General features: G+C 42.1%; 1 protein-coding gene across 5 annotated transcripts; it reads right to left on the reverse strand.

The window, feature by feature from the left end:
* Positions 1 to 1,890: 1,890 nt before the first annotated feature.
* On the reverse strand, positions 1,891 to 26,398 carry GTF2H1 (general transcription factor IIH subunit 1). 5 transcript variants are annotated; one of them, XM_051804388.1, is made up of 16 exons: positions 25,898 to 26,394; positions 21,896 to 22,064; positions 19,888 to 20,080; positions 17,306 to 17,468; positions 15,549 to 15,642; positions 14,944 to 15,093; positions 13,846 to 13,925; positions 12,390 to 12,520; positions 11,135 to 11,222; positions 9,700 to 9,788; positions 8,657 to 8,774; positions 7,731 to 7,821; positions 6,179 to 6,294; positions 5,190 to 5,282; positions 4,516 to 4,619; positions 1,891 to 2,942 (listed from the first exon to the last, which is right to left on the reverse strand). In XM_051804388.1, the coding sequence occupies exons 2-15, from the start codon at positions 22,047 to 22,049 to the stop codon at positions 4,533 to 4,535; spliced, it is 1,647 nt and encodes a 548-aa protein (XP_051660348.1). In that variant the 5' UTR covers positions 22,050 to 22,064; positions 25,898 to 26,394; the 3' UTR covers positions 1,891 to 2,942; positions 4,516 to 4,532. The 5 variants fall into 5 exon arrangements, 4 of the variants coding, with proteins under 4 accessions (XP_051660348.1, XP_051660347.1, XP_051660344.1 ...); XM_051804387.1 differs by adding an exon at positions 24,947 to 25,037 and having other exon boundaries at positions 1,891 to 4,619; positions 25,898 to 26,393; XM_051804384.1 differs by having other exon boundaries at positions 1,891 to 4,619; positions 25,898 to 26,393.
* Between the last annotated feature and the right edge of the window lie 71 nt (positions 26,399 to 26,469).

A 26,469-nucleotide genomic window follows, 5' to 3' on the forward strand; every position in this document is an offset into this window, starting at 1 on the left:
TTGTGAGGGCTGTGGGTGAGACAATAAAGCAACAGGACCTTAGCATGCAGGGAGGATAGGGTCTAAGTCCAGGACAGGTTTTCCTTGGGGATATGCTGGCACCTGAACCACTGTAGTAGTTTGGCTTTTTCACGATGAAGAGCATATGGACTTTTATTGGGGGAAGAAGACCAGAGGGCTGCCAGGTTTTGCAGGGGATGGAAATGTTCCTTGTGGAGGAAACACGGCAGCTGAGGGCATGTGGGCTGGGAAACTGCTAGCAAGGAGCTCCAGCTGCGTTCCTGAAGGTGCGTTTCACATCACCGTGGTGACACTCTGCCACCCGGCTGCGATCCTAAAGCTGCCTGGAGAGCAGAACAAAGGTGAGCTGGCACCGTGTGGGCTGGAGGGAAGCAGGGTGCAAGTGTAGGGAGCTCCCTGGGTGAGTGTGCTGGGGTGCCCATGGGGTGCTCTCTGCACAGTGCTGGGCACAGGGAGGGGCTGAGCTCTGGTCCGTGACCTCTGGCAGGCACAATGCCCTCGGCCACAACACTCCTTCAGCCAAGTCAGCCGCACTCACACCTTAGGGTCTGGTTCCTTCCAGCCCAAAGGAGCCCTGATACAGTACCCTCCATCTGGGATGTTAACAAATTAGGACAAGGGTTTACCCATCTTTTGGGGAGGTGTGTTCAGAGAACTGAGGGAAAATGCACTGTCCTGAAAAAGATGTGGGAGATTGGGTTAGGTAATTTAGTAGTTCCTCAGGCTTTGGAGCTGTGCTGCAGGAGCACAGCTGTCTCTGGCTAAGAGGGTTTATGCAGGATCAGCATTAGATCCTGGTGATGCCTGATCACTATTCATACCGAAGTTACTGTGTTCCATTTGGATTGAGCTCCAGCTCTTGCTGCAGGGCAAGGGAGAGCAGAGAAACAAGTTCAGAATGTCATGGCTCACACTCTGAAACGGTCTTGCAATACAATGTCTGCAAAGCTGCAGGGATGCTTGGGTAGGCTCTTCCCTTAAGGATAATGGAAAACCGTGTCTTAAGCTTTCTTCTTGTCACCTCCCCTGCTCACACAAGTGACTTTCTGGACAAAGCAGCTGTTTGATAGGAGTTTTGGCAAGGATAAAGGAAGGTTTCTAGCTAATAACATGTCATGATAGAAGTTGTAAGGATGTAGTTACAGTATAAATAAGGAAAATAGTTGTAGCTGTAAAAAAGGCATCTTAAACAAAGGAGTGCTGGGGAAAGTTATCAATTTGGGAAAGCACAGCAGGGCCTTGGCCACAGTTTTGTCACATTAGGAAGCTGCAGATCTTAGTCTAGAGGGCTACTCTGTGAGCATGTAAGAAACTACTTGTAGAAGTGACTGCAGTGAAAGGCTGCTGCCTCCTATCCCTGACTGGGGCAGAGCTCTTGAGAGGTGACTAGCCTAGCATTTTTTGTGGTGCACCTAAGGATTTTCATCTGCTGAAATTCACAGGCTACAAATAAGCAAGGCCGCTGTCTGCTTTACATTATCCTTTCTCCATTACTAGTGAACCTTGGATTAAAATGGCTGACAATGCTCCTGTGCAGCTCTCCTGAACCAGCAGCTGCTACATCAATATATGGAACAGGCAGAATAGTAATCCCTGGAGACTTAGACTGGATTTTGTATGATGAGGAACAGAGGGACAGTAGCACTGGTAATGGTACAGATTCCTTGTGTGGCAGAAGAAATTCTCAACCCTTAAAAATGAAACAATTTGACAGTAATTGTAATGTAACCCTTTTGCTCCTGACTGCTTCTACCAGCATGAAGGGACAGCTGAGCTATTTATACACAGTTCTCTCAATTTAGACCTGAGTGGAGCCTGTTTGGGATTTAATTCAACATCAGAAAACACAGCCTAAGCATTAGAGAAGACTTCACTTTAGAATTCAGTAGGGTTTATTCTACAAATCTTAGATCAATGCCAATGATACAAGTTTTATGAATTCTCATTAAAAATACAAGTCAGTATAAAGATTCCAATAGTAATATAATGCATGATGATTCAGTTTCAAAACTCAAGGAATTAATCTGTGTTTTGGACCATGCTACAGAAAAGGGGAACATAACGTAGAAAGAATATTTAGTTTACCTCCCTTTACTTGAGGAGGGGCCTGTGCCTTATTGCCACAATACCTGAAAAAGCAATATGAAGTGCATAGCAGCCTTGCCTGTACAGTCTCTAGGCAAAACTGTTGTATCATAGTCCTCTTCCCCCCTAGTTCTGTTAATTAAGGTACATTTTGATAGCCTGATATCACTACAGTAACTTAAAGCTATTGCAACACCATCCCCGAAATGGTTATGAACGACAGTCCTCTGGACTGTAAAATGTTCTTGTGATGCACTGAAACTTTTCCACCATGCTAACCATTTTGCCCAGTCTTTCCAGGAACACTAAATACTGACTCCAATTAAAGGTGAATTAGTTCCATGTTCAAAACTGTCCCATACATTTTTTAGTGAAGTCTCAGTGCAGTCTAATACTTAAATGCGTTGTTCATAGCTTCAGGCACAGTTAGAATTTAAATCAGACATTTTAGGTTTTCTTGACCCTAGCCCTCTGATATGATGAAAGGTGTGTTAGCTTTCACAAAACAGCTGAAATTTGGCCACAGAATTCCTAGATCAAATGCTTTGGATCGGGGGAGAACAAACTACCCTTTCTTTCTGGAGCTGCCTGCACCTAAGAGGATTTGGCTTAATAAAGCCATACCCCTAAGCCTAAATTTTAGAGAAATAGTTTAGTTATCACGAGAGGTAACTCTTGATAAGATGTGCACCTCATCCCCCAAATGTTGTACGTACATCTGTTTGTTCCTAGTGACATTTCCACCCTGTCAAGAACAAGGGGCACCTCATGTTGAGTCCAGTCATTTCTTGTAGCAGAACCACATCAACAGCACAGAGCAGGGAACATGCATCAATCTGCAAAGGCAGACAGGGAACTAGGCTGAACAATATGCACACATTTCCAAACAGAACTTTGGTGCAGACAGTGGCATTTAACTGAAACTCAGCTTTTACCAAAATATTATAGCATAATACAAAAATCTGAAAGCAAAAAAGGGTAAAAAGAAGCTGCTGACTTCCACACACCAGTGAAAGAAAAAACCCCTCTTGCATAAATGGAGCAGCAGCACAGAACAAGCACCAACTTGGCTACACCAACACATCTTCTGTAGGAATTTGCAAGAATTATCCACCCAACATCGTACTATCATATTTTAGCATCATACCAAAACATAGCCATTAAGCCATCATGCAGGCTAATGGGAATTTCTTCTGCTGTACTGAACACTGCTGTGCTTGCTTTGAATACATATTGTCGCTCTGATTTGTCTTTGTAGTAGATGCATTTTTAACAGTCACGTTTAGTCTTAAGTAAAAAAGTTCAGTAGCCCATACTGGGCTTTAGTACAGTCAAGGTGACAAAAAAAATACAAGGATGGCATTAAACTGCATATATTCTAGAAAAGGGGGTTACTTTGCATTTAAGTCACATTTAATACAAGACAAGTTGGTCTGAAACTGTGAACTGATTCTATTTGGAACAAAGTATGGCACAGATTCCCAACATCTATGGACATTGTGATAACACATTTTTCTCTTTGCAATGATTATCAATTCGCCAAAAACAGTATAATAGTCAAAAGGGAAGAATGAAGGAAAACAGATTTAGGAGAAGAAATAAAAATTGCCTAAGAATTGAAAATAAATGACTTCTTTTGTAAGAAACTTTATTTAACGTCATTTTTAAAAATGCATTCTCTCCTCAGAACAAATGCCACCATTTAAAAAAAAAGGATTGCAGTAGCACACACTTGCACTCAAAGGAAAACATGCAAAACTGATGGCTGAAAAAATTCTGCATAAAAATCCAAGACTTCAGGCAAAAGTTTGCACCCATGTACCTTTAGGGACCCCAGACCATGAACAACTTTCAGTGCAATGCCTCTTGCTTCCAATTGGTGGGGAAACATATGGCAGGAACTTGTCTTCTGACAGCTATACTCTCCCAGATGTTTAAAGCAAAAACAGTCTCAGCTATGTTTTAAGATACCATTGTTAAACTGTTGCAGAAAGTACAAACAATTCAATAAAATGTCAGAATCCAGTGAAGAAAAACTTTTGAGATCTACCCTGTGCCATACACTTCTTAAAAAAAAAATTAGACAGTAAAACAAATTTTATTAATACACCCTCTTTAAATTTTTTATTTCTGAAAGCAGCTCTTTATGCAAATCAAAAGCAGTTCCTGAGTAACTGCAGTAAACAGTGTCTTTTAAATATTTTTGCGCCTCAGCTCTTCTGTTTTGGTTCTTCCTTGTTTTTCTCCCTAGTTTTCAAGTTTTTTTTCAGTTCTTTTTCAAAAATGTGCAAGTTCAGTTAGCATCGTTTCCAGAAGTCCACAGCTTGCAGGTCTTCCTGCAAGAACTCTAAGTTGATCTGGACATACCTAGGCTGTACTCCTACCCTATTGCAGGCTTTGCTCTCAGACCTGTACAGCGTGCGCCTTCACGTCTTCTTCAGCATGCGCCGGGACTGCCACGTGTGGAACTTGTTGTAGGCCGTCTGCAGCATCTCCTCTATATGGCCTACCAACTGAAACATTTAAGAGGGAGAGAAATTGTCCTAGCTACTGGAAAAACAGATCCCCTCCCCTTCCTTTGCTAATCAGTTGGATTCTTCTTTTATTCACTACAAGTAGCCTCACTAAAATCAGAGGTGCGTCAGAGAAAGGCTCTATTGCAAAGTATCCACAGGGGGAGCAGTGCAGAGAGCTGCTAAGCTGATAAGGTCACAGGGAAGTGCCACCTGATTATGCTGTCTGTTCCACTATTTAGTCTGCAACCACTTCATGTCTGACATGGTGGGAGACAGTCTGAAGTTGCTCAAGTTCTACTTCATGGTGGAAGTGGAAAATGAAACATTGCTTCCCCTTTGTTGTCTCACTTGAGTAATTTCACCTTATAGTTCTTGACACTTGCTGGCATCACTCAGCAAGTTAGATGGGGAGAGACAACATGCTTAACTGTGTACCTAATTTCCCTCTGCCGATCTCCTAGTTAACAAAAAACTCAGAATGCCCTAGAATAGAAAATAACAAAGCTAATAGTTAAGATTGAAATTATTAGTATGCACCCACATAATTAAACAGTACTTTCCCCTTACATTTGTGCTTAAATACTGTCTCCGAATCTTTTCTTGGAATGGGCAGAGCTTTGTAACCTGAAATCTTTCCAAGTTGCTCCTCATTTTCACAACCTGAGAAAGACAGAAACCAGTATCATAATACAGAAGTATTGTAACAACACATAAGTTTCATTTCCTTTAACAGATTGTTCTCCAACAGAACACCTTGTAACTAATTTAGGGGGCTAATTCAGGTATGAGTAATTTAAGAAAGAACAGTTATTCAAATATCAGTCTCTAACACTTCTTGAGTGCATATCTATTTTTGAGGCAAGTGCAGTGTGGCACTCTGATTGTTACTCCATCAGTTAACACTAAATATAGATAAAGCTATTCATAAAAACATCTTTTTTTGCTTCAAGTAAAGACTGTAGCATGGATTTTCAGGCCACGTTTTGCAGCAGACATACAAAAATACCTGAATGCAAATTTTTATCTTTGTTTTTTCCATGTGAGGTCAAAAGAAAGAATACATATATACCTGGCTGTAGACAGACATCTCTTCTTGTCTGCACCTTAGTTCTGAAAAGCAGTGTGTGTTCTGAAGGTATGACAGTGAGTTTTGCAATGGATAGAAGAATAAGGAAAACTTGCTTGTAACTGTCACTACAAAGGTTATTTCTTGGCCTTGGGGGAGAGAGGCTTTTGTTTCTGTGTTTTAAACTGGAATGAGAACGCTGCAGCTGCAACAGAGCTGACCAATCTGCTTGAAACTGGCTTACAGCAACTGCTCCAAAGGCAGCTAACAGGGAGGCAGGAACAAGGGTGATTTTAACTAAACAGCATCAGCAGAATTACTGAAAAACTTAATGTTTTGCACTGTTTTGTGACCTTCAGTTTTAGGGATGAGTAAAAGCTGCACTGATTTAAGGCACATGTATTAATTCTATATTTCAATAATGACAGTCATTCTAAACCATGATCTGGCCACGTCCTAACCAGGGCCACGCTAGGAAGCTCCGCCTTACCTTTTCTTCTAGGAATGGCGTGTTAACAGGGAAGCAGGACCAGAAGTGTCGTAGCAGTTCCCCTACTGCCACGTACAAGTGTTTTAGTTCAGACTGAATGTCATTTGGCACCATCTCTGCAACAGGAAAAAGGTTTTGTTACATCACTCAAACTGTCTTATGAAAAGTGAGAATTAAGGCTAATGAAGGAGGTCAGCAATGTATGTTCCCACTAGAATCACAGAAAGGCTGGCCAGCAGGGAACACCGAGGTGCCTCATCCCTCAGCAGCTCTTAGATCAGGACTACTGGCAGTTATTAGATCAGGTTCAGCTGCTATTATTATGGCTCTATACTTGGAAGCTTGTGTGCTACACAGGGAGATCCATGCCAGGCAAAGAATGGACACCAAACCTTAACCCAGGATTAGAAGTAGTATATTTGTATTGTTCTAACAGTGTGGCAGTACTGCTTCCAGGACCAGCACCTTGTGCTCACAGCACTGTGCGGTGCATACAGCAAATTTTTCCCTCTGTCTTACATTGGCAATGAGAATATGGTCACAGTGTGTGGAAAATGAAAAATCCAGACAGGAAAAAGGAACTGTATCCCAGGTACTCTTAAAGAAGAAAGGGCGACAGGGTTCAAGAACAAGGAAGGAACCACAACCATGAAGACCCAAACAAAAAGCACAAGCAATCACTGAGGATGAGGAGAAGCACACTGAACTGAACAGTGAAGAGCAAACTCTAGGATGAGGTTGTTTTAAAAAAAAAAAAAAGTGGTGGTCAGGCTCAAAGTGAAGTGTAGCACCTGGAATGTCAACTGGGATGGGCAGAAAGCCTCACCACTGCTTGCTGATTCCTTTTCTTTCACTACCATAAAGAACTCATACTTGCTTTTTCAGCTGTCCGATTTAGTTTCTGTTGCCTTTCAGAGCAAGTAACACAAGATAAACTGGAAAACTATTATAAATCTTGAGAACAGAGTTTCATCTGCTGTCAGACTACAGAGACAGGAACTCAAACTGGCAGGAATGTGACAACAGGGAAAGGGGTGCTTGCATGGAGGTGTGAGAAGGAGAGGTTATCTGATTTGCCCTTGCAGTCTTCAAGTTGCCTTTTTCACAGCAAGGTGTGGATCTTAAAATCAGATTGCAAAAAACCTAGTTTCAGACAATGATCTAGACCTTGCTTCCTTAGAGCTTTCAGGGTATGCCTGCATCTTCTACAATCCAGAAAAAAAAAATATCAGAAAAGAAATGCTGAACAAGTAAAACCCAGTATCTGTAAGAGGACTTAGTATCTATCAAATGCATCCTTCATTACTTGCTCTGTAAAATTTTCCTCTTGCTCACTTGCCTCAGCACTGGTGTAGCCAGTACCACCCTCATGGTGTTGGCTGGGTTGTTGCTTTCCTTTTTTTGTTGTAACCCGGTACTACTCCAGCTACACATTTCCATAATTTCCTTTATCACTGTAACACATTCCAAGAGAGAGATGAAACAGCAAGCCAGCTACTGCTGTGCAATGCAATAAGATACTATTAAAGTATTAGACATCCTAAATCCTTACGGTTTATGGCTTGCTGTGTTCCACCCTGCATAAGTGCTCCTCCAGGTGACAGGACTGCAATAGTGCTGGCAGCATCACCACTTGAAAGAACCTGAAGGGAGAGGGAACAAATATTTCAGCTCATGTTTTCCAAAAAAATCTTTTTTAACTAAGTTCTATTTGAACCCCAATGGCCAAGATTGGTTGAACAGATGCAGTGGAAGCTCAGGCAAACAGTCAGCTCTTCTCCAGAATTAGTCACAGTGCCTTTAAGTGCTATACTCATTTGCAGTGAAAGCTCTCCAATTAATTATGAAAAAAACAAACCCTTTCTTTACCTAGGACTGGAACAGGCTGTGCAGCTACTTTGAGGTGAGACAGAGAGTTACTGTACAGAAGGGTGACACATTCACAGTTGTGGCTGCTTTACTAATGGAGGTAGTTCAGACACTGGCTGGGGAGAGTGGCCACAGGGCTGTGCTGCCCTCCAGGTGCCAGGACACAGCTTCTGTGCAGCCCATGGTGAGATCAATAGCCTACCAAGTGCATTTAGGAGCAAGCAACCAGTTCACTTACAAACCTGCTCACTATAACCTTCTAAGACTATTACATCCTAAACTTCAGAGGGTGGGATCAATACACTGGCCTGTGCATGACTGTCCTGCTTTACTACCTCATATCTTTGTCATTTCCTCAAAAGAAAGCAGGAACAGTAGAATATAACTGAGCATCAGCAATGACTCAGTTTCCTACTGCGTAGATCTTAAACATGATAGCTCAAAAGGTATTGCCTAAAGTTGTAAACTAAATCAGGTAACATAAAACTACTGGAGATAATTTAAGTTTACCCTGAAAAATTAGAATTCCAGTACACGTGAGACACAAACCTATACAGAAAGCAAGATGCCAACATCAACAGGGAAATTTTTTTTTGTATTCTTCCATACCTGAGTTAGTTTAGGGACATATGCTTCCATTTCTTGTCTAATACTATTAAAAGAATTAATTATATCCTGACTGGTTGCATATTGCTGTGATTGAATTGGAGTTGGACCATGATAATACCTGTGTGGTGAGAAAAGGAAAAAGTGCATTAATAAGAGTGTTGGTAAAGCAAGAGGCCAAACTCAGTTCTTCTAATGTTTCTAATTTTAGATACTTTGTAACTGTTGTCAGTAAATAAGGTTTAGATAGTACTGTCAAAGTACAATACATTGCCATGTGGAGAGAGGTTGGGTTAGAGATGGTATGGCAGGAAAATAAGAGCTTCCATTGTTGAATCTGTGATCATCATTTTGCTAATGAAAATCTACCTGTGCCACCTAATTCTGGGAATATCCTTAAAGTGCAGCAATTCACATCACTTACAACTGACACTGAGCTAAATGAAGTTAGGTGCACATTTGGAACTGTTCTCTTTCCTGTAGTATCACTCCGTTTCTGAAGTTACATCTTGCTTCTCAGACTCTTGTTTAGGAAACAAGAGGACTACTACTAGAAAAATCCAAGACCAGTGAGCAGTCCAAACTATCCTGATTGCGCTTTTTTGCCCGGGAGTGGAATTTCCCTGGAATCGTATATATTTTCACATGTAACACATACATTTTTCCATTGAAAGCTGTAGCAAAGTGCTGAACTGTGAACGGAGGTCTGTTAGACTTCCAACGAAATTACATGTCAAAGGCATTCAGGGAGGCTTACAGAGACTCAACACTCTGAAAAGCAAGATGGAATTGAGCAGAAGGGTTGGGACTACGTGATCTCAGGAGGTCCCTTTGAACCCCAACCACTCTGTGAAATGAAAATACAAATTTAAAAGGGAATTACTTGGAAACTGGTTTATGCAAGAGCTCATATTAGGTTTCTAAACTTAGCCTAAACACGCTTAAGGCTGGTAAAGTAGAGACTAAATCAGCTGGTTGTGTGCAGGCTGTGATGAGAGACCTGCTAGACTAACCATGCCGAAATAACTGTGCATATTTTAACTCACCTATCAGACTTCTTTAAGTTTAGTGCAATAGTTTTAACGCCATTATTCTTTGATAAATCTTCATATTCAATGGCCTCCTGCAGTTTCACCTAAAACAAGCCAAAAAATTATACACATTACAAATGAAGACAGAATTCCATACATCTACTGCTTTCTTCCAGTTCACTGAGTTTGAGCAGAACGGTTACTAAAATCTTAAAGAAAACCAGAGTGTGGAATGACTCATATCTACCATCCAGAGAGAACACAATATTGTTTAGATTGTGCCATTTGGATGTCTTGGCACTACTGCTTTTCTGCAGATTCTGGCCAAAACTTGTCAGTCCCTGCCACTTCCAAAAAGTGTTCTGCTATATAGATAATTATTTCTGATATTTATGTCCATCTAACTCCAGATTAGCAGAAATAGTAATGATTTAATAGCTGTTGTACAAGAGTGTCAGACTAAAACCACAGCAATTACCAAAGCTACCCAGTGACAGCAGGGCAGAGCATTAATGGTGAGAGGTAACTGCACAGCAATATCGGACTTTGTACAGTGAGAAAACAGCTTTTGAAATCTCCTGCTCTCCTGCTACTCTTTCACTCCCCTTTTCATCACGTTTATTCTAGTTCTGGTATATCATTTTTGTGCTCAGTAAAAACTGCAGCTTTTGGGGAAAGGCAAAGCGGTTGACTATCCCAACATTTAACAACATACTGTATTCTACAACATTTTCTCACAATATAGCAAAGTTTGGAGTCCTTTTGGCATTTTCTGTTTAGGCTGTCAACTCCAGGGAGTGTTCATTTCAATTTTGTAGCAATTACAGTACTCTCTTCCACTTTATGAGCTGCTATAGTTAGTCTAAGCCAGGCTGTTGCCCTGTATTTCAGTACACCAGGCATCAACTACACTTTCAGTTCAACTTCACTTCAGCTTCTGACTTTAGGATGAAGCCTGCCATGCTCCAGTTTAATCATCCAGTTTAGCATCTACAAACAACATGCTTGACAGGCTAATATTGATGCTTGAACACCAATATCCCTTTCTGATGGATGTTCTCTAGAAGTTTTAAGGCATTTGAGGGGGGAAAAAAAAAAGGGAGCAGGCCAAAAATAGAACTGCAGCAAATAGAAATAACTAGATTTCTGGGTCCAATCAGAACCATGTTGGATTTTTTTACTTTCACTGGGCACTAATGAAGAGATTAACAGAGCAATACTTCAAGGTGTAATTTATTTGTGTTTACTAACAGCGGTACAAGCCTCTGTTAGGTACAGAGGTACTAGCAGAGGTAAAGGCTGTCAGGTTCTTACTCTATATACTTCTAAACAGGGCTAAAGAGGTTTCACTTCAGATATGTCATAAAACAAGTAAGGAACTTTGAGCAATCTTTTGAGACACAGAGTTTCCAGTTCCATTCAATCAGAATTGCATTAGCTGACTTAATACCTTTTTCAGTGGTGGCTGAAAGAAATCTGAATCCCTGGAGTTTCCATCCGTACTGCTGGTCTCACTGTAATGGTCATTTTGTGCTTCTCTTAAAATAGAGAAACAGCATTAAGAAGAATTCACCTCACAGGAAACTTAAGATACAAGCTAGAGACAAAGTAAATACATCTGTTTCAAAAACTTTATATACACGTTCACATACTGTATGTCAACTTTTTCCCCTTATACCTTTGTTTCTAGCAGTTGATGTAGATAGAAGGAACCAATTCCTCAAATTAACCCTGATTGTCACAAGGGAAATTCAGTAGCAGGGGAAAGTGCTTCTCCCTCTCTTCAGAAATAGTAGCATGCCAGCAGTGCATGTGGGACACAGCAAAATCATGGCTAGATTAGAAACACTTTGTATACACTCTTATGCAACCAGGTATTAGCAGAGCTCTGGGAGTCCTGAGATACTACTGTTCCAGGAGGATAGTTATCCTTTTGTCCCTTTCTGAACTGAGAAATAGAAACACATACTGCCCAGAAGAGATTGTTTAAGGCCCAGTGTTTGGTCTGTGCAAGACAGAAAAACAATATGAGGGAGCCCAGCTACCAGAAGGAAGTATTAACTAAGATCTCTCACAGTTAAGGTCTGTAGGATTTGGGTAGAGCAGTAATGAATGCCCTGCCGGTTGCCCATAAACCAGTTGCAGAGCAGATCACATCAAACCCATCTTGTACCTCTGTTAAGAAGTTTCATTTGCGAAGTTCACTGTAAACATATGTAACCACTTAACACGTTTTTGGTTGGGGCAGGGTACTGCACCAGAGGAATCTTTCATTGGATCCACCTGTGCCACACTGTTCTTTTGCTTCCTCATTTACTTACATCCCTGCACCCTGCCACAGGAAGCCCCAGTAGACCCGCTGCTGGCCGGCAATAGGAACTCCCTGCACCAGCCCTCACCTGCACACAGTGAACAGAAAACTAATTCTGTTCACCAGGGCTAGAGATCTAAGGGGGAAACATTCTTTGCTTTCTAATCTGCTTTATATGCTAACATGGCTAACAATAGCATTCGTCACTTCAAACAGCTCTGAAAAACTTCTGTAAAGTAAAATGGAACCTAAAGGTATTTTCGTCTCTAGATAGAAATAATTAATTCATAAATATTAAAAGAGAAAGTTGGATGAGTTGTGGAAGACATAATTTTGTTTTGGAAATTCCTTAAACTTTGTAACAAAAAAGCTTTTACACAACCCTGAAACTTACTGTTTCCTGAGGCCAGCTGCAAGGACCATGGCACTATGATGATTAAAGCGTTTTATGATGGCAGCATTGCTGCTTTCTCTAGCAGACTTTGAGGCATTTGATGTAGAGGCCACAGAAGCAACACCATAGCCCTACAAAGAGAACAACATTAATTACCTTCTGCCCCCAGAGAAGGACAATTCTGTCTTCCCTTGAGTCAGGAAGTCTGGGTGCCACCTCCTCTGCACTCCACTCAGTGATACTGCATCAGCGTCTGAAGCATCATTTTCCTACCTTTGCCCCACCATCACCTTATGTACTTGGAAAAATTTCCAGTGACTGTTTTGTTCTCTTAGTGCTTGGCAATTTAGAGGTGTCAGAGAGAAAAAACAAAAAAGATAAACAGATCATTTCATAAGACTGTGACCTGTTATAAGTAAAAACAGAACTAGCTTAAAAAAAAATTAAGGATCACCTGTACAAAACACAGGCAAGGAAGAGCTAGCAATTGTTTTACTGACCTCTTTTCAACACCTAGTGGGACAGCAGCAGCCCATAGGCTAAATGACATCTGTCAGGAGGATGTAATACCACCAGGAATTCAGGAAACCTCAAGCCTTACTGTTGGCAGAGTTCCTCAGTTACCAGGTGGCTGAAGGCAACTCACTTTACCCCATGGGCAGTTTCATGCTTGCAGTTAATCTGCCTCAAAAGCAAACCAGGGCAGTTTGCAGAGCACTTCAAACACACCCATCCTAAACTCATGGTTTCAGACTGTTAGCTTTGGACAAGTCTCATACAAAAGAAAAGAAAAAAGAAAAAAAACACCAAACAACCAAAAAAACTACTGCAGTGACATTATTAATTACAACTTAAAGTTTCAGTTAAATCAGCTGCAGAAAAGCAGATCTTTAAGTTATTTCACATCATGGTACACCATTGATATAAATTGTTTTAACTTGTACTTGGAGGCAGGTAATAGTTCAAGTTAAATCATGTTTTTATCAAAAAAAGTATTTAGGGCTAAACTAAGAAAACTGTATAAAGTGTCCTTAACATTAGGCCAAAACTAATAGCAGTGTTCAAAGTGAGAACAAATCAAAGACTTTTTCCTTTTTTGTGCTACTCTTCTGTACATTGTCACAGCTTCTAAAAGGTACAACAAAATCAAAGAGTACACTAGATGAAAAAGCTAAGTAGAAGAGTAATTCTCCATTTGCACCCTGCACACCAAGCCAGACATGAGGCACACAAGTTCATGGGCACAGTGTCCATTTCTTTACACACATACAACAGCAGGGTTGTTGAGTACCCAACCAATGCAATGGCCTAATAAGTGACTTGGTTTAGAATTAGCATTTGTAGATATTTTAAAAGAAGGACCCATTTACTCCTTAAATGAAACTAAGGAGGGGGCATGGTTTTCTTTGGAGCTTTTGTTTGTTTTATGTTTTTTCCCCCAACTACTTATACTTACTTCATCTAAGGATTTATCTTCCAAAGCTGTTAAATCTATCAGGGGGTTTTTCACTCCTTGAGACACCATTGCTTTTAACCCTGTGTGAAACAAAGAAAAAAAGGCATCTAAACAAATAGAAATAATTGTGGGATTACTGTATTATATTTAATATTTAAAAGGAAAAGACAAAGGTTCTGCAGAAGCCCAAGTAACACTGAGACTAAAACTTTAAACCCTTTTCCAAGTTCTTTTAAAATAAGGAATAGTTGTGGGAAGTTACTGTAAAAGATCTTCCTACTAATTTGCCCAGTTTTCACCAACTTCTACACATTACTGAAGACTGTTTGATTAAAAAAGATAAATTGATATGCAGTTACTGGGAAGCCTCAATTGTGTTTCCTCTAATTTTGGCACTGTTTCTCTGCCCTGCCTAGGTAAAATGACAATTTATATCTGGTGACAGGTGAAAGGTTTTGCATTCCTAACAGAATGGTTTCCTTAGCCAGAATACATACTAAGGAACGGTGTTAAGTGATCCCTACTCTCCACATTTCTGTATCATCACAAATCTATCTCAAAAGCTCAGTAAAAACTCAAGTCAGATATTATTTTAGGATTTCACATTAAAAAGACTGACAGAGAACAGGGATGGCAACTCCTCTGGACAATCTGGACAAATATAGGTCTTGTTTACTAAATCCCCATCTATAACAAAAAGCTGTACCTGTCATAAATTGTGCACATACCACAAAACAAAGACTATGTACAGAAAATTATTCCATAGTAACTGATGCTACAGCATAATCAATCTAGTAGGATGGCAAATTATGGAATTTACCACTGACTCTACTATTGTATAAGTTGTAATATAGCTTATTTCTAGTGCTGCCACTTTCCAAAGGGTAATTTGTTTCAAGAAATGCACTTACTATGAAACATGCTCAGAATAGCAAAGCTGTAGCTAACTTGCAATGGCTTTCACTTTCCAGTTCACCAAACAGGATGTCTATGAACACAAGGAAACTGTTGACCTCAGCATTGGTAGGTTTACTAGATACACCTCTCCAGTGCTGTGCTCCATGAGTGTAGCAGCTACTGCAGAAACAAACAGCTCACCTTTTTCATCCAGTTTGGCACATTCTGCAAAGAGGTCTTTTGAGCCTGTATTGAGCCTGTCCCGATGAAAATAATGAGACTGAAAAAATCGTGTCCAGAATTCCCTCTCAGTCATGTTGTGTGGAACATTTTCTGCATATTTCATTTTCACTGTGAACAAAACCAAGAACAATTACAAACTGTTCCACAAAAGTTTATACACCATTTTATGTTAACATTTCCTTGCTGGCTTGCTTGCTCTCTGGGTAATGCTGCCTCTATTCATGCCCGTTAAATGGAAGGGACTGCAGTAGTTAGGCATGAGCAACAGGTACTCCTTTATGCCCTGCAATGCTTACTGATGCTTTGAAAAGAAGTGCACATAACAGTGGCCTGAACACTCCTGAATTGCCTCCACACAAGAAGTTTGATTTGCCAGAGTACCAGTCATTTTCAGAAACATATGAATATGCTTCTTCCCATCCCTCTAACAAGGCAGGAAAAATCATCCAGAAGACTGAAAATATGGTCCCTTATACTTCCAGGTGCAGACTAACATTTAGTCTTTCCCTATTAAGACAGTAAAAACCCAATTCTTAAATGCATGTGTTTGGTATAGTTCTTACCTGCAGGGTATGTTCGAAATATGGACTCAATAATATCTGAAGTCAAATTGTACCTCAGACCATTGCAGCCATCTGTCTGAGGCCGTACATCAGCCTAAGAAAAAACACAGAGGGAAAAAAAACCCAGTCATGTCTGGATGCCTTCTGTAATTGGAAAAGGAAAAAAAGCTGACATCTTGCAAACAAGCTCTGCTGCAGAGAAAATAATCTTCCTCCAATAATCCATAATGTAATCGTAATAGGTATTTTAGAATGAGAACTGAAAGAGCATGCATTTATTACTTTATTATACTTGCCACTTAAAGGAAAATTCAACAAGTAGACTGCAGGCTTTAGAAAGCAAAGAGAACTCCACTGGTCAAAAGAAGGTGTGCTTAATTTAACATATCTTCCTTCTAAAGTAAAAATAGGTATCTTTACTGTATATGCCTCATCTGTTATTGTTCACTCAACAATTCAGTGAATAGTCAGTAACAATAATGATGCGACAAAAAAGGATATATGGCTCTTACACCTTATTTCCTTATATATTACAAGCATTTTAGTGTAGTTGATAAATAACACTGAATTTAAAAATGCAGAGTTAGCGTTAGTCAGAACTTTCAACTTAGATCTCAATGATCTCTTCAGGAAGCTCTGGAGCAAGCAAGTGCTCCATCCAATTATGAGTAACAGGAAAAGTACATGATTGCACATGCTGCCACCTTTTCCTCCTTTTCCTGTGCACCTAAAGTCCCTCTTCTTCCTAGGGAAACACTCATTCTGAGCAGAGCCAGATAGTAACTTTAACTTGAACTAGGACACACAAATACCTTAAGTTTTCTTCTTCGCAAATGCAGAGAACATAAAAACAACCAGTTATTTTAAGAAAGATTCAGTTTTGAAGGTTTGGTGGTTTTTTTTTTTTGGTTGTGATTTTTTTTTAATTGATGTTAAGGCATAAAAATAACAGGAGACAGGAAATCAGAGCAATCAAATTCATTTGGTAACTGATTCAGGTATTTCCAGGGGGAGAAACACAAATGTTTGTACAGCAGCTGAAGTGTAAAACAATTCCTACCTCCTCTTTCCCTCTTAAACCCATTGTGTGCATTACAAAGTGGAAGTGGGATTCCAGCTAAAGATTCATATCAATGAGTTGTGTTGCAGAAGTAGAAACATGTCTCTGAGTGAGGAATCTGAAGTTGTACGTAGATTACTTTTAAACTGCACTGGGATTACTGAAGCATGGCTTCTACAAATGGGTAAAATAACTGATGGTTAGGGAAAGAGGAGAGAAAATGAGCTTTCAGATATACAAGTTGTTCTTCAAGTAGCTGAAAGCATGTACCAGTTTAAAAAATTGGGGAGGGAATAAAACCCTCGGGCAGAAACATTCATTTATGCATGTCAATGCTGCTACAGATACACTTTCTAATTTATTGAGCTAATACACTGTAATCTAGTGACTCTATATGAAACAATACTCCTGTTTCATGGAAGGCAGAGCAGCAGCACAAACAACATCTGCCTACAGGCAATTTAAAGGTCAAACTGGGCATCTTAAACTGACAAAATTTTGAGGTTGCAGATTTGCATAAAACTTTTACTTTTTTTTCTCCTTTACACTTGCAATAGCCTATTATGCAGAGAGATGTTAGGCTGTGGAACCCAGAAAGAACAACACTGAGGTGTATGGGAATAAAGTACATAAGCAGAACCCTCACTTTCCCAAATTTGTTTGCTCTAAAATCCTTTAAGTTAGAGGTTCAACGTACCAGGAATGCTGCAGAGATGCCCACATCCTGCTTACTAGGTGCTGCAGAATTATCCCCTGCATTCAGGCTTAAACGGTTGGCCCAGAATTCTTCAGCACTGATTACTTGGCTCACAACAAGGTCTTTATAGAGCTGAAACAAAACAGGATCTTCTTGCAGCATTCTGGTAAAAGAATGTATTGAATAGAATTGAAACGCTGCAGAATAAACCACTGCTATTTCCACAACTAACATGAGTCCACAAAAGGAACAGAAACCAACTTCTCTTTCAAAACGTTGTGCATTTCTTAACAAGACTGTGTAAACAACCAACCTCAATAGCAGCACTTGTCTCAAAAGACTTATGAAAGGACTAAAAAAATGTTTAAGGAATAGCACTGAATGTTAGAAAACAGTAATGCCTAAGAAAAAGTTAACGTGGGATTAACGTCTTGTCCTAAATATCCTGATGCTCTTGTGTCTTTGCACATCCAGGACTGAGTCTCCTGAACTGTAAAAGCACAAGGAATTTTCTTGATCTTCCATAAGAAAAGTATGATGGATGGAAAAAAAGAGATTTCAGCACTGTCCAATTCTTGGTTTAAGATCTTAAAATTCAGTAGTTACATATCTCTGTTTAAGTGCAAGAGTATAGATTACAAAATATGCATGGAATAAGATACCTTGAAACACACATTAATCTGAGTTGTTTGTTCATTTATGTTTCTGGGGTGACAGCAGGATCTTTATCACTGAACTATCACACGCAGCACAAGTGCTACAGACACAGTCAGTGTCACTACTTCCACCAGGGTGCAATGTTTACAAAAGTTATCATCCAAATATCAAGTATCACCCTTACTACCCAAAATGCAAAGACTGTATATGCATTAGAATCTTCAGTAAAATCACATTTAAGCAGCTTTGCATACAGCTGTGTACCTTATATGAAACCCACTGGGCTATTTTTGGGGAATCAGCCAATAACCTCACCAATCTTTAACGTGTACCTCAGGGTCTTGATCGATTGCAAATAACAAAAAAAAAAATCAGAAATCTTATGAATACATAGTACATGGTCTAGGGAAGAATATGGATAAAGTGTTATCTGGACAGAATGAAAGTCTGTAGCTGCTGCAAGGATGAAGTAGGACGAGGTGGAAGTGAAAGCTTTGTGGCAGCACATCCCTATTATGTTTTAACCACTAAGGTTTCTCCATTTTTTTCTTGTTGGTACAGATACGGATTAGTGGCAGTTCTTACAAATTAGTGCAGCACAAAGCAGTCTGTTATTCTAATTATTTCATTACAGCTTGGAATTTTGGTACATACCCAACTCCCACATATCAACAAATGAAGGCAGTGCTGCAGAGACTCTAGATGCAGTATCCTTCCAGGTTGAAACTTTTTTGCCTTATCTGTTGCAAATTAAGCTAATGAAGCCCCATCACTAGACTTGGATTTCTAATCCTCAAGAGAACACACTATGGCTGAGTATGTGCAGAGCTTCTGGTTTTTCAGTAACTAGAAAAGCTCCTGATGCCTCATGGTGTGATGCCGTAAAACTCCATTTAAGGATGCAAGGATTCAGGGCTCAGACTGCCCATGTTCTAAATACCAATACTGTTAGAAATGAGGCACGTAGCATAAAGAAATGAGTATGGGAATAGTGCCAAAGCAGGCTGCTCTGCTGCAGACCCTAGTGGTTGCTGCAGTACTGGAACCAGTTAATCCTGGATGTGTCACGGCTTCAGCACTAGGGCTCTGGTCCTTCTGCTGGGAATTCTCCCTTTAAAGATCCAGTCTGCCCCATGAGGCAATGCTCCCATGTTTTGAAAAATCTAGCTTTAACTTATCTAAGTTCAAAGCTAGAATAGTCTTTGGAAATGGAAGCTTGTAGATACAGGATTCACAGCAGACACTAGAATGAGGTGAAACTCATTTGAGGAGTTCAGAGAAGGGAGCTCTATGGCCACAAGGACTGGTTTAACACAAACAGTTTAAAGGAACGGAAATGTATCTTAGCCCTTTTGGGAAAAGGATGTAGATCCTCAACATCATCTCAAAACATTTTTTAGAATAAACATCCTGTATGCCAAATTACATTCTGCATCTCAAGTGAGAGACATGAAAATACTTAACAATTTAGAAGTCTATAAAACAGCAGAAAAGAAGATTTGAGGGGGAAGAGGCTATACAGGGAGGAAAAAAAAAATCACAAAGCTCCAGAAAACTTCTGGAAAAGGAAAAAAAAATCTTTCAAGCAGCTTTTCTAACTGATACATGTATATTTAAGAGGACTAAAAGAGAGAGACTGCAAGTTGGGTGCTCTCATAGCCATGTGAAAGAAAGAAAAAAAGCAGATTGGCTGCATTTACACCTCAAGAACGTGTCACTAAGAATACAAGTATAGTCTCAACATGTGACAGTTACGCAAGTCCAAGGAACTGCCTCTAAATTTAAAGCAGGGAGATTTTTACTAGGGAAACAAATGCTGTATCACTCATGATGTTGAAACAACAACTGTTGACAGAAATACGTGATAGGTAGCTAACAATTAGAAGAAAAAAAATCCAACAAAGTTTAGGTTCCTTTCCCTTTACCTGTTCTTCTCCTCAAGTTCTTTATTAGCTTTCCTTTTGAACTTAGGCAACAGTTGTTGAAGAAGATCCTTTACTGCATCTCGCTCCTTCACTGCTGTGCTTTCATTGGAGAAGTGGAAGTTGGTCGTGTCCCCTGCATGCAATACCAGCTGAAGCTGAATTTTTGCTTTACCTTCTGGACTGATTTTCTGGCCTAGATTGCAGAGAGACAGACAGTAAGCTTATACAAGAAACTGTCTTCCCTAGAGTATTTGCTTATAAGCAGTTATCCTCATCATCCAATTAAATACCATTATCCTGAATGTGAATTCCAGCCATGAAAGTGGAACAGTCAGTCTTCCCCCTGAATTACTTTGAACCCTGCATCTTGTTCACGGTAAAACACAAGACACAGACAGCAGCAGCTTGTTGCTCAGTATCCTTCAATTCCTGCCCAGGAGCCCTGATTCATCTTTGCATTCCCCACAACCTCCATTAGGAAACTGCCACAAATGCAGCTGTCATCACCTGGACACCTCGACCTGGAGCCAATCCAGACTGCTGCTGAAAGGTGACAACCTCATTCCCCCTTTCCACTTCTTCCTGCTGCCTTTCTTATATGGCTGTGTTTGTGTAGCAAGCTGAACCAAAGAAACTGATACACTGAAAAGTACCCCCTTTTGTTTTTCCAGCTGGACCAGCTTCCACAGAAGGACAGTGGTAGGAAAGCAGAGACAGGGTGAGTAGCAGCATGCCTGGATCCCAGTTTCCAGAGGTGAGGTAAGTGCAGTTAGCCACTATTATTTCCCAAGCTGATCACCAATGCCTCCAAGGTACTACTACACCCTCATGACTCATAAGAAAAACTTAATTCCTGCTTCCATCCTCATAACCAGAGGGAGCAGAGGCTGGGACAGCTATGCTTATAGAGTCTTATGCTATACTGACTTCAGTGTAGCTCTGCAAATGGCACTAACCTAACTTTTAATATTATCCCTTTCTCCAGTGCAAGTGGGAGACAGGAACCAGATGTCAACACTAAATCATCTTCTCTATTACAAATTTACAAATAAGTTCCACCTTTTTTTTTTATTTTAGATGACAAAAAGAGCATCTTTCATCTAAGTTAAGAATACTTCAGTGCCTATACATGTAAGTATTTAAAATATAAGCTGCTTAAGTGTAAGTTAATAGCTAAATAAAACCTTTGCAAAGTTGATTATTATAGGTGAACAGGGTTTTTAAACTCCTTATTACATTCAACTTTAAGAAAATAGCATCTTAGTTCTGATTCATCACACATTTTTGATCATGTTGCAGTACTCTGATGTGACTTTAAACAGCAATAATCACTAAACCACCAAGTGACGCACACAACTTACTTTTTATTCCTTCTTTGGCATTACAGCACATAAAATATGAGAACTAATTGGAGCCAAAAAGGCAGCATGCTATAGACATTTACTGTTTAGTTTTGACTTGCAAGTACTCTGCTATTGCAACAGCAAATGCTTATTCAGAATGTTACTAGCTAGGCCAAACTACAGAAGCTGACACTTCTGAAGCTATGGTCTGCTGGATGAAAATAAAACTGAGAGTTCATTTTATATGAAAATTGAAACAGCTTTAGATGCTGAGTTTAACAGATGACATGCCAGATACTTTCTGTGTTAAGACTCTGAAAATCCTATACGCTTCCTCAACCCTCCTCCCACCCTTCCCTCCACAAGCATATGGCATAGATTATTTTTCTGTTCAATTTATTGCAGAAGTCTATCAAAAGTTAATATTAAATGGAGTATAAGTTAAACATTTGAAGACTACAGAAGTTCTGCAGTAGCATCCTTAGACTGGTGATACTTCACCACAGTCCTGATCTCTGCTGCTTCACAGAGTAGCCCGGTCAAAGCTACTCTGCAACCTTCCTCACCTATATCTAGTGCCATATGGCATATGAGCTTTGGGTTATCTTTAAATATTTGTCAAAATCCTGCTTACTGAAGCTGGAACAGGAGAAGTGTTGACTTACATTTTATGTCTGCATACATATGGCTGACTGTGAAGCGGTCTTTGCCTTCAGGTGCCCATGCTATCCGTTCAGCCATGAGGTACAGAGCTCCATCCTGCTTCTTCTGACGTACCTTCTTTACAATCAGTAACACTTCTTCAGATGATGTTGCCATTGTGGCTGCAATGAGCTATTAGAAACATATAGTTGAGCTGATTATTTATAATTATTTTTACTGTAAGTCTTTCACTACTCCTATGCATGTTGAAGTATTACAGTCCACATTTACTTGTTCATGCATTCAAATTTTGGAAACATTTCAGATAAACATGCTTCCCTCTGTCAGTACAATCAGCAAATTTATTCAAACAAAATACTCCCAGCTAACTAAATAATGTATGCAATTATATGCCGATACTGCTTTTGCTCCAATAAAAGGCCCATGAATCTTACATTTAAACTGATAACTCAATTTTCCAGGTTTAATGTTCCTTTACTGGTTTTTCAAGTTCAGAAGAATACTGAAGCTAAGCAAATTCATAAATTCCAAATCTCTTCTGGTATTGGCAGCAATTCCTTTCTTCAATGGGAATGGCAGATGCTAAGTCATTTCAGAATGTGGAAAGATACAAGGGATGTGAAAAATCATGGATTTTCAGGTCGCTGTGCTAAAGACCAGGCAGCCCAGTGACACTGCTGTTCTTATTGTGGTGGGTTTTGCCCAAAGCTTGGACAATGTTTTGCACATTTGACTGCAGCTGGCTAGTTTCCTATCCCTCTCCCCCAAAGTCTGAGGGACTAATGTTATAAATACTACAGCACAATGATAATTTTTCACAAGCCTTTTGATACTTGCTGCGTTGTTCTCCCCAGCAGTCACTATCACTGCTCTCTCCAGGTTCAACCTACAGCCTTAAATTTCTCAGGAGATTAAGGACACTGCAAGTATAACTGTACTCTGTCAACATACTGTTGTACACCTGTCAAAAACTTACATCTTTGGTAAGTTTGCTGAAAATGTTTACTATGTCCAGTTGCTGTATTTTGTGTATCACATACTTTACTACTGATATGCAAAGTAGTATTTGCCAATGCTGATATGCATGTTTCATGTGTTTTAGAATACCTGTAGTATTTGCTGGGGCCCACACCAAACTTGAGATTGCAACCTGCATCAGCTATCACACTACTAGTAGATATCACAAAATGATAATTCTAAGCATTTAAGTTCACATGCTTCTAATTGTCTTTAAAAACATGCCAGCAGCAAGCTGGGATATTTTACTCTGACAATCTGGACAGTAGCACTCTCTTCAGCAGAAGTCTTACAAGCCGACATCCCAATGATTTATGTAAAATACTGAATGGAAAGACTTCATGGCAAAAGGGCTCTGCACTTAAGCTTTACTTCTTCACCATTCCAGCCATCCAAAGCTTTGCCAAAGGGTTCAGTGATGCTGAGCTCATTGTGGGGTTTCACATCAGCACCACTGCAGCAGTCACTAGAACGCGCTGTGCCACATTCAGAGCAGCCCTGCTAATACTTCTTTCTCAAAGAAAACTGCATGGCATGATTTCAGGAGTGTTCCGTAGCATTATCCATTACAGTCTCCCCAGCAGCATTATTCCCTTTCAGTGCTATTCACACAACCCTTTTGTGTAGTTTCCTGTTGCAGGTCTGCAGTCTCTCATCTGCATCTTATCCTTACTGGAAAAGGGTAGCTGGCCACAGACTCTAAGAGACTGGATACCTCAACATATGCAAGACTAGGGATTTTGACATTTTTCTCCCTTTGTTACTTTACAGTCCTTTAAGGTCATTATTATCCAATGCAGTGGAGCCAAAGCCACAGAATGCAAAAGGAATTAAACCTGCACTGAACAGCAAGCAAAAGGAAAGCATTCCCATAGTCAGGCTCATTCTGATTGCCAGTTGCTTTGCTTTCCTACCATGCCATTTCACCCACCTACAACCAGTCTTTCAACTACAGAAGCAAAGGATCAGCAGCTACCAACTTCTCCTTTACAGCCATTCTAGCACAGTACCCCACAGTGTGCAATCTGTGAGCACACAATTATCCCACAACTGGCTCATTCCACCTTCTCGGAGGGTGAGCACGCTGGCTCACTGCTGTTCTTTCTATCTTTGCTGTGCTTTCTTTTTCCTGCAGTCATTTACAGTGGAAGTGGGATGATACAACTCCTGAGCACAGCAAGCATTACCCAAAATGGAGAAAACCCCGAGCTGTCTTTCGAACAGTACATCAGAAAGAACAAAAAAACCCCTATTAATAAGCAGGATTTAGGAAGGTTACCGTCTGTCACTAATGAAAACAAAATGGCTTCTTGTTACAAGAAGTACTAAATTCTAAAATAGAGATCTTGCATGAGAATGGTCTCCTACAGGGAAGGCTAAGTCCTCGCTAAGCACACACAGTGCACAACTCGTTTTCCTTTTTTTTTTTTGGACATATAAGGCTTACTATGCAGCAGGGTGAGAGCCATCAATGCTCTACTTGTGCCTGCCCAAATCTCATAACCCCTACATTTATCAACACAGGTTTCCAGGAATTAGGACTGCGGATGATGACACTGCTGCTCAGAGGGGCAAGGACTGCAACATGCGTGCAGAGAAATGCTGTTATTTAACAGCTTGAAGTGATAATTTTAATCTGCTGCAGCATTACAGACAGACCTTTCTCTGGTTCAAGTACCTTCCAGAATGGAGAGGTCAGACAGGTTATTTTAAATTCTTCAGCAGCAGACCTTTTCAACTGATGGTCAATAGTTCTAAAAGCACTTGGATCAATCAGCAGCCCTAACCCATGAGGTGTGGCTCATCATTGAGCCTGTCTTGAGGACATTAGTTGCAGTTTACAATTGGCAAAGTGTATCAGGAAGCTTAGTGTTGGCACAGACTGAAAAAAAAGGTTCTGTTTGCTTACCCACCTATAAGCCTTCCCCTCTTAGCTCTGTGGGAGCAAACACAGCTCCTAGAAAAACTGTCAAATTCCAATAGCTATCCTTCCTCTATCAGAGTGACTCTTCCTGACCACTTTAATAACTAGGTACCTCTCATCTCTGTTCGTTACAACACCTGTTCTGAACGCTCTCCATTACCAGCATTTCATTGCAGTCTCTTCTCATGTGGTTTTGCCGAGTTCTGAGCAGAGATAAAGGAAATGTTTATACATTTTAATAACCCCGACTTGGTCAGGGTGGGCATGGGCTGACAGGTGAGCTCTGGCAGATCTGATGCAGACCTTGCTGCTGGGTTTCTGCTCCCCATAGGGAACCGCAGAATCATGGAATATCTGCGCCAATGGCACAGTCTGACACAGGCAGGGATGGATGAATGCAGCCGGGCCCGGGGACAGCCCAGGGGCCTCTGTGCGGGGCCGAGAGCAGCTCAGCAGCACCCGAGGGGCAGCAGGGCCCTGTCAGCAGGACACAGCCCAGCTGGACAGGGGATGTCAGCAGTGCCGCTTGTCCCGGTCATGGCGGGGGGAACCGCGGTCGTGAGCCCGCCTAAGGGCCAGGCCGGCCTTACCCGACCCGCATCCCCACGCTCCGGGTGGGATGTCAGCCCGAGATGAGGGACCCGGGCACCCGCATGGCCCCGCTGGGGGCTGCCTGGCCCCGGTGCCCCGGCAACCGGCCAGGGCACCTCTCTGTGCGCCGCCCGCCCCCGGGGCCAAGTCCCGGGGCAAAGCCCGGTGCCCGCGGTGCCGCCGCCGCGGGGCTGCCACCTCCCCGCCGGCCCCCGGCCCCGGGGAGCGCACACCGGCCGCGCCGCCGCCCCGCTCGTCCCTCCCCTCACGGCAGCCGCGGCTCCGCTACACGCTCGCCGGGCACGGACGAAGCGCGGGAGGCCAAAGGCCGCCGCGGCACCACCGCGGCGCGGCCCCGCCGCCCCCGGGGACGGACTCGGAGGAGCCGGGATGGCGCGGCCGGGAGGCGGATCGGGCACCGCCTTCCCCCCGGCCGCCGCGTTCCCCTTCGCCCCGCGGCGGCGGCTCTTACCGTGCGGGCGGTGCCGGGGCTGCTCCGGGCGGCAGCGGCGCTACGGGGGTCGGGCCGCGGCCGCCGCCGGGGCCATGGGGCGGGCGGGGCGGGCACGTGACCGGAACGGGCCGCGGGGCGCCGGGGGCGGGGCCTGCACCACGTGACACGGGAGCGGCGCCGTCACCGCATGGGCCCGACGGTCACGTGGGGCGCGCGCCCCTCCCGGCCCCCCGCCCCGGTCACGTGGCAGCCGCTCCCCCCGTCGCCATGGCGGCGGCGGGCGGAGGGGGCAGTGACGAGGCGGCAAAAGGGGCACCGTCGCCATCCCCCCTCCTCTTCCCCGCCGCGCCCGCGTCCGCGCCCGGCCCATTCCCCGCCGTCACCCGTCGTCCCGCTCGTCCCTGGCCATCGAGCCCCGGCGGCCCGCTCCTGCTCCGCTCTCGGGTCGGCGGCGGCGCGGCCGCGCTGCGGGGGAGGGGCGTCCCCTCGGCCCCGGCCCGCGCGGCGGGAGGGAGGGAGGGAGGGAGGGGGTGGCGCGCGCGTCATGGCGTCACGTGGCCGGGGGGGCAGGGGCGGGCGCGCGCCTGACG

The sequence above is a fragment of the Manacus candei genome, unplaced genomic scaffold (genome assembly GCF_025592945.1).
Source record: "Manacus candei isolate 608988 ecotype Guabito, Panama unplaced genomic scaffold, ASM2559294v1 h1tg000060l, whole genome shotgun sequence".
Classification (NCBI taxonomy): domain Eukaryota; kingdom Metazoa; phylum Chordata; class Aves; order Passeriformes; family Pipridae; genus Manacus; species Manacus candei.

Bases quoted from the DNA above. Each gene is read 5' to 3' on its own strand.
- GTF2H1 (XM_051804388.1), bottom strand. From the start codon at position 22,049: ATGGCAACATCATCTGAAGAAGTGTTACTGATTGTAAAGAAGGTACGT. The intron at 13,926-14,943 runs GTGAGCTGTTTG...TGTTTCACACAG, and splicing joins TGCCAAACTGGATGAAAAAG to GGTTAAAAGCAATGGTGTCT. The intron at 8,775-9,699 runs GTGAGTTAAAAT...CTCACCACACAG, and splicing joins AACTTAAAGAAGTCTGATAG to GTATTATCATGGTCCAACTC.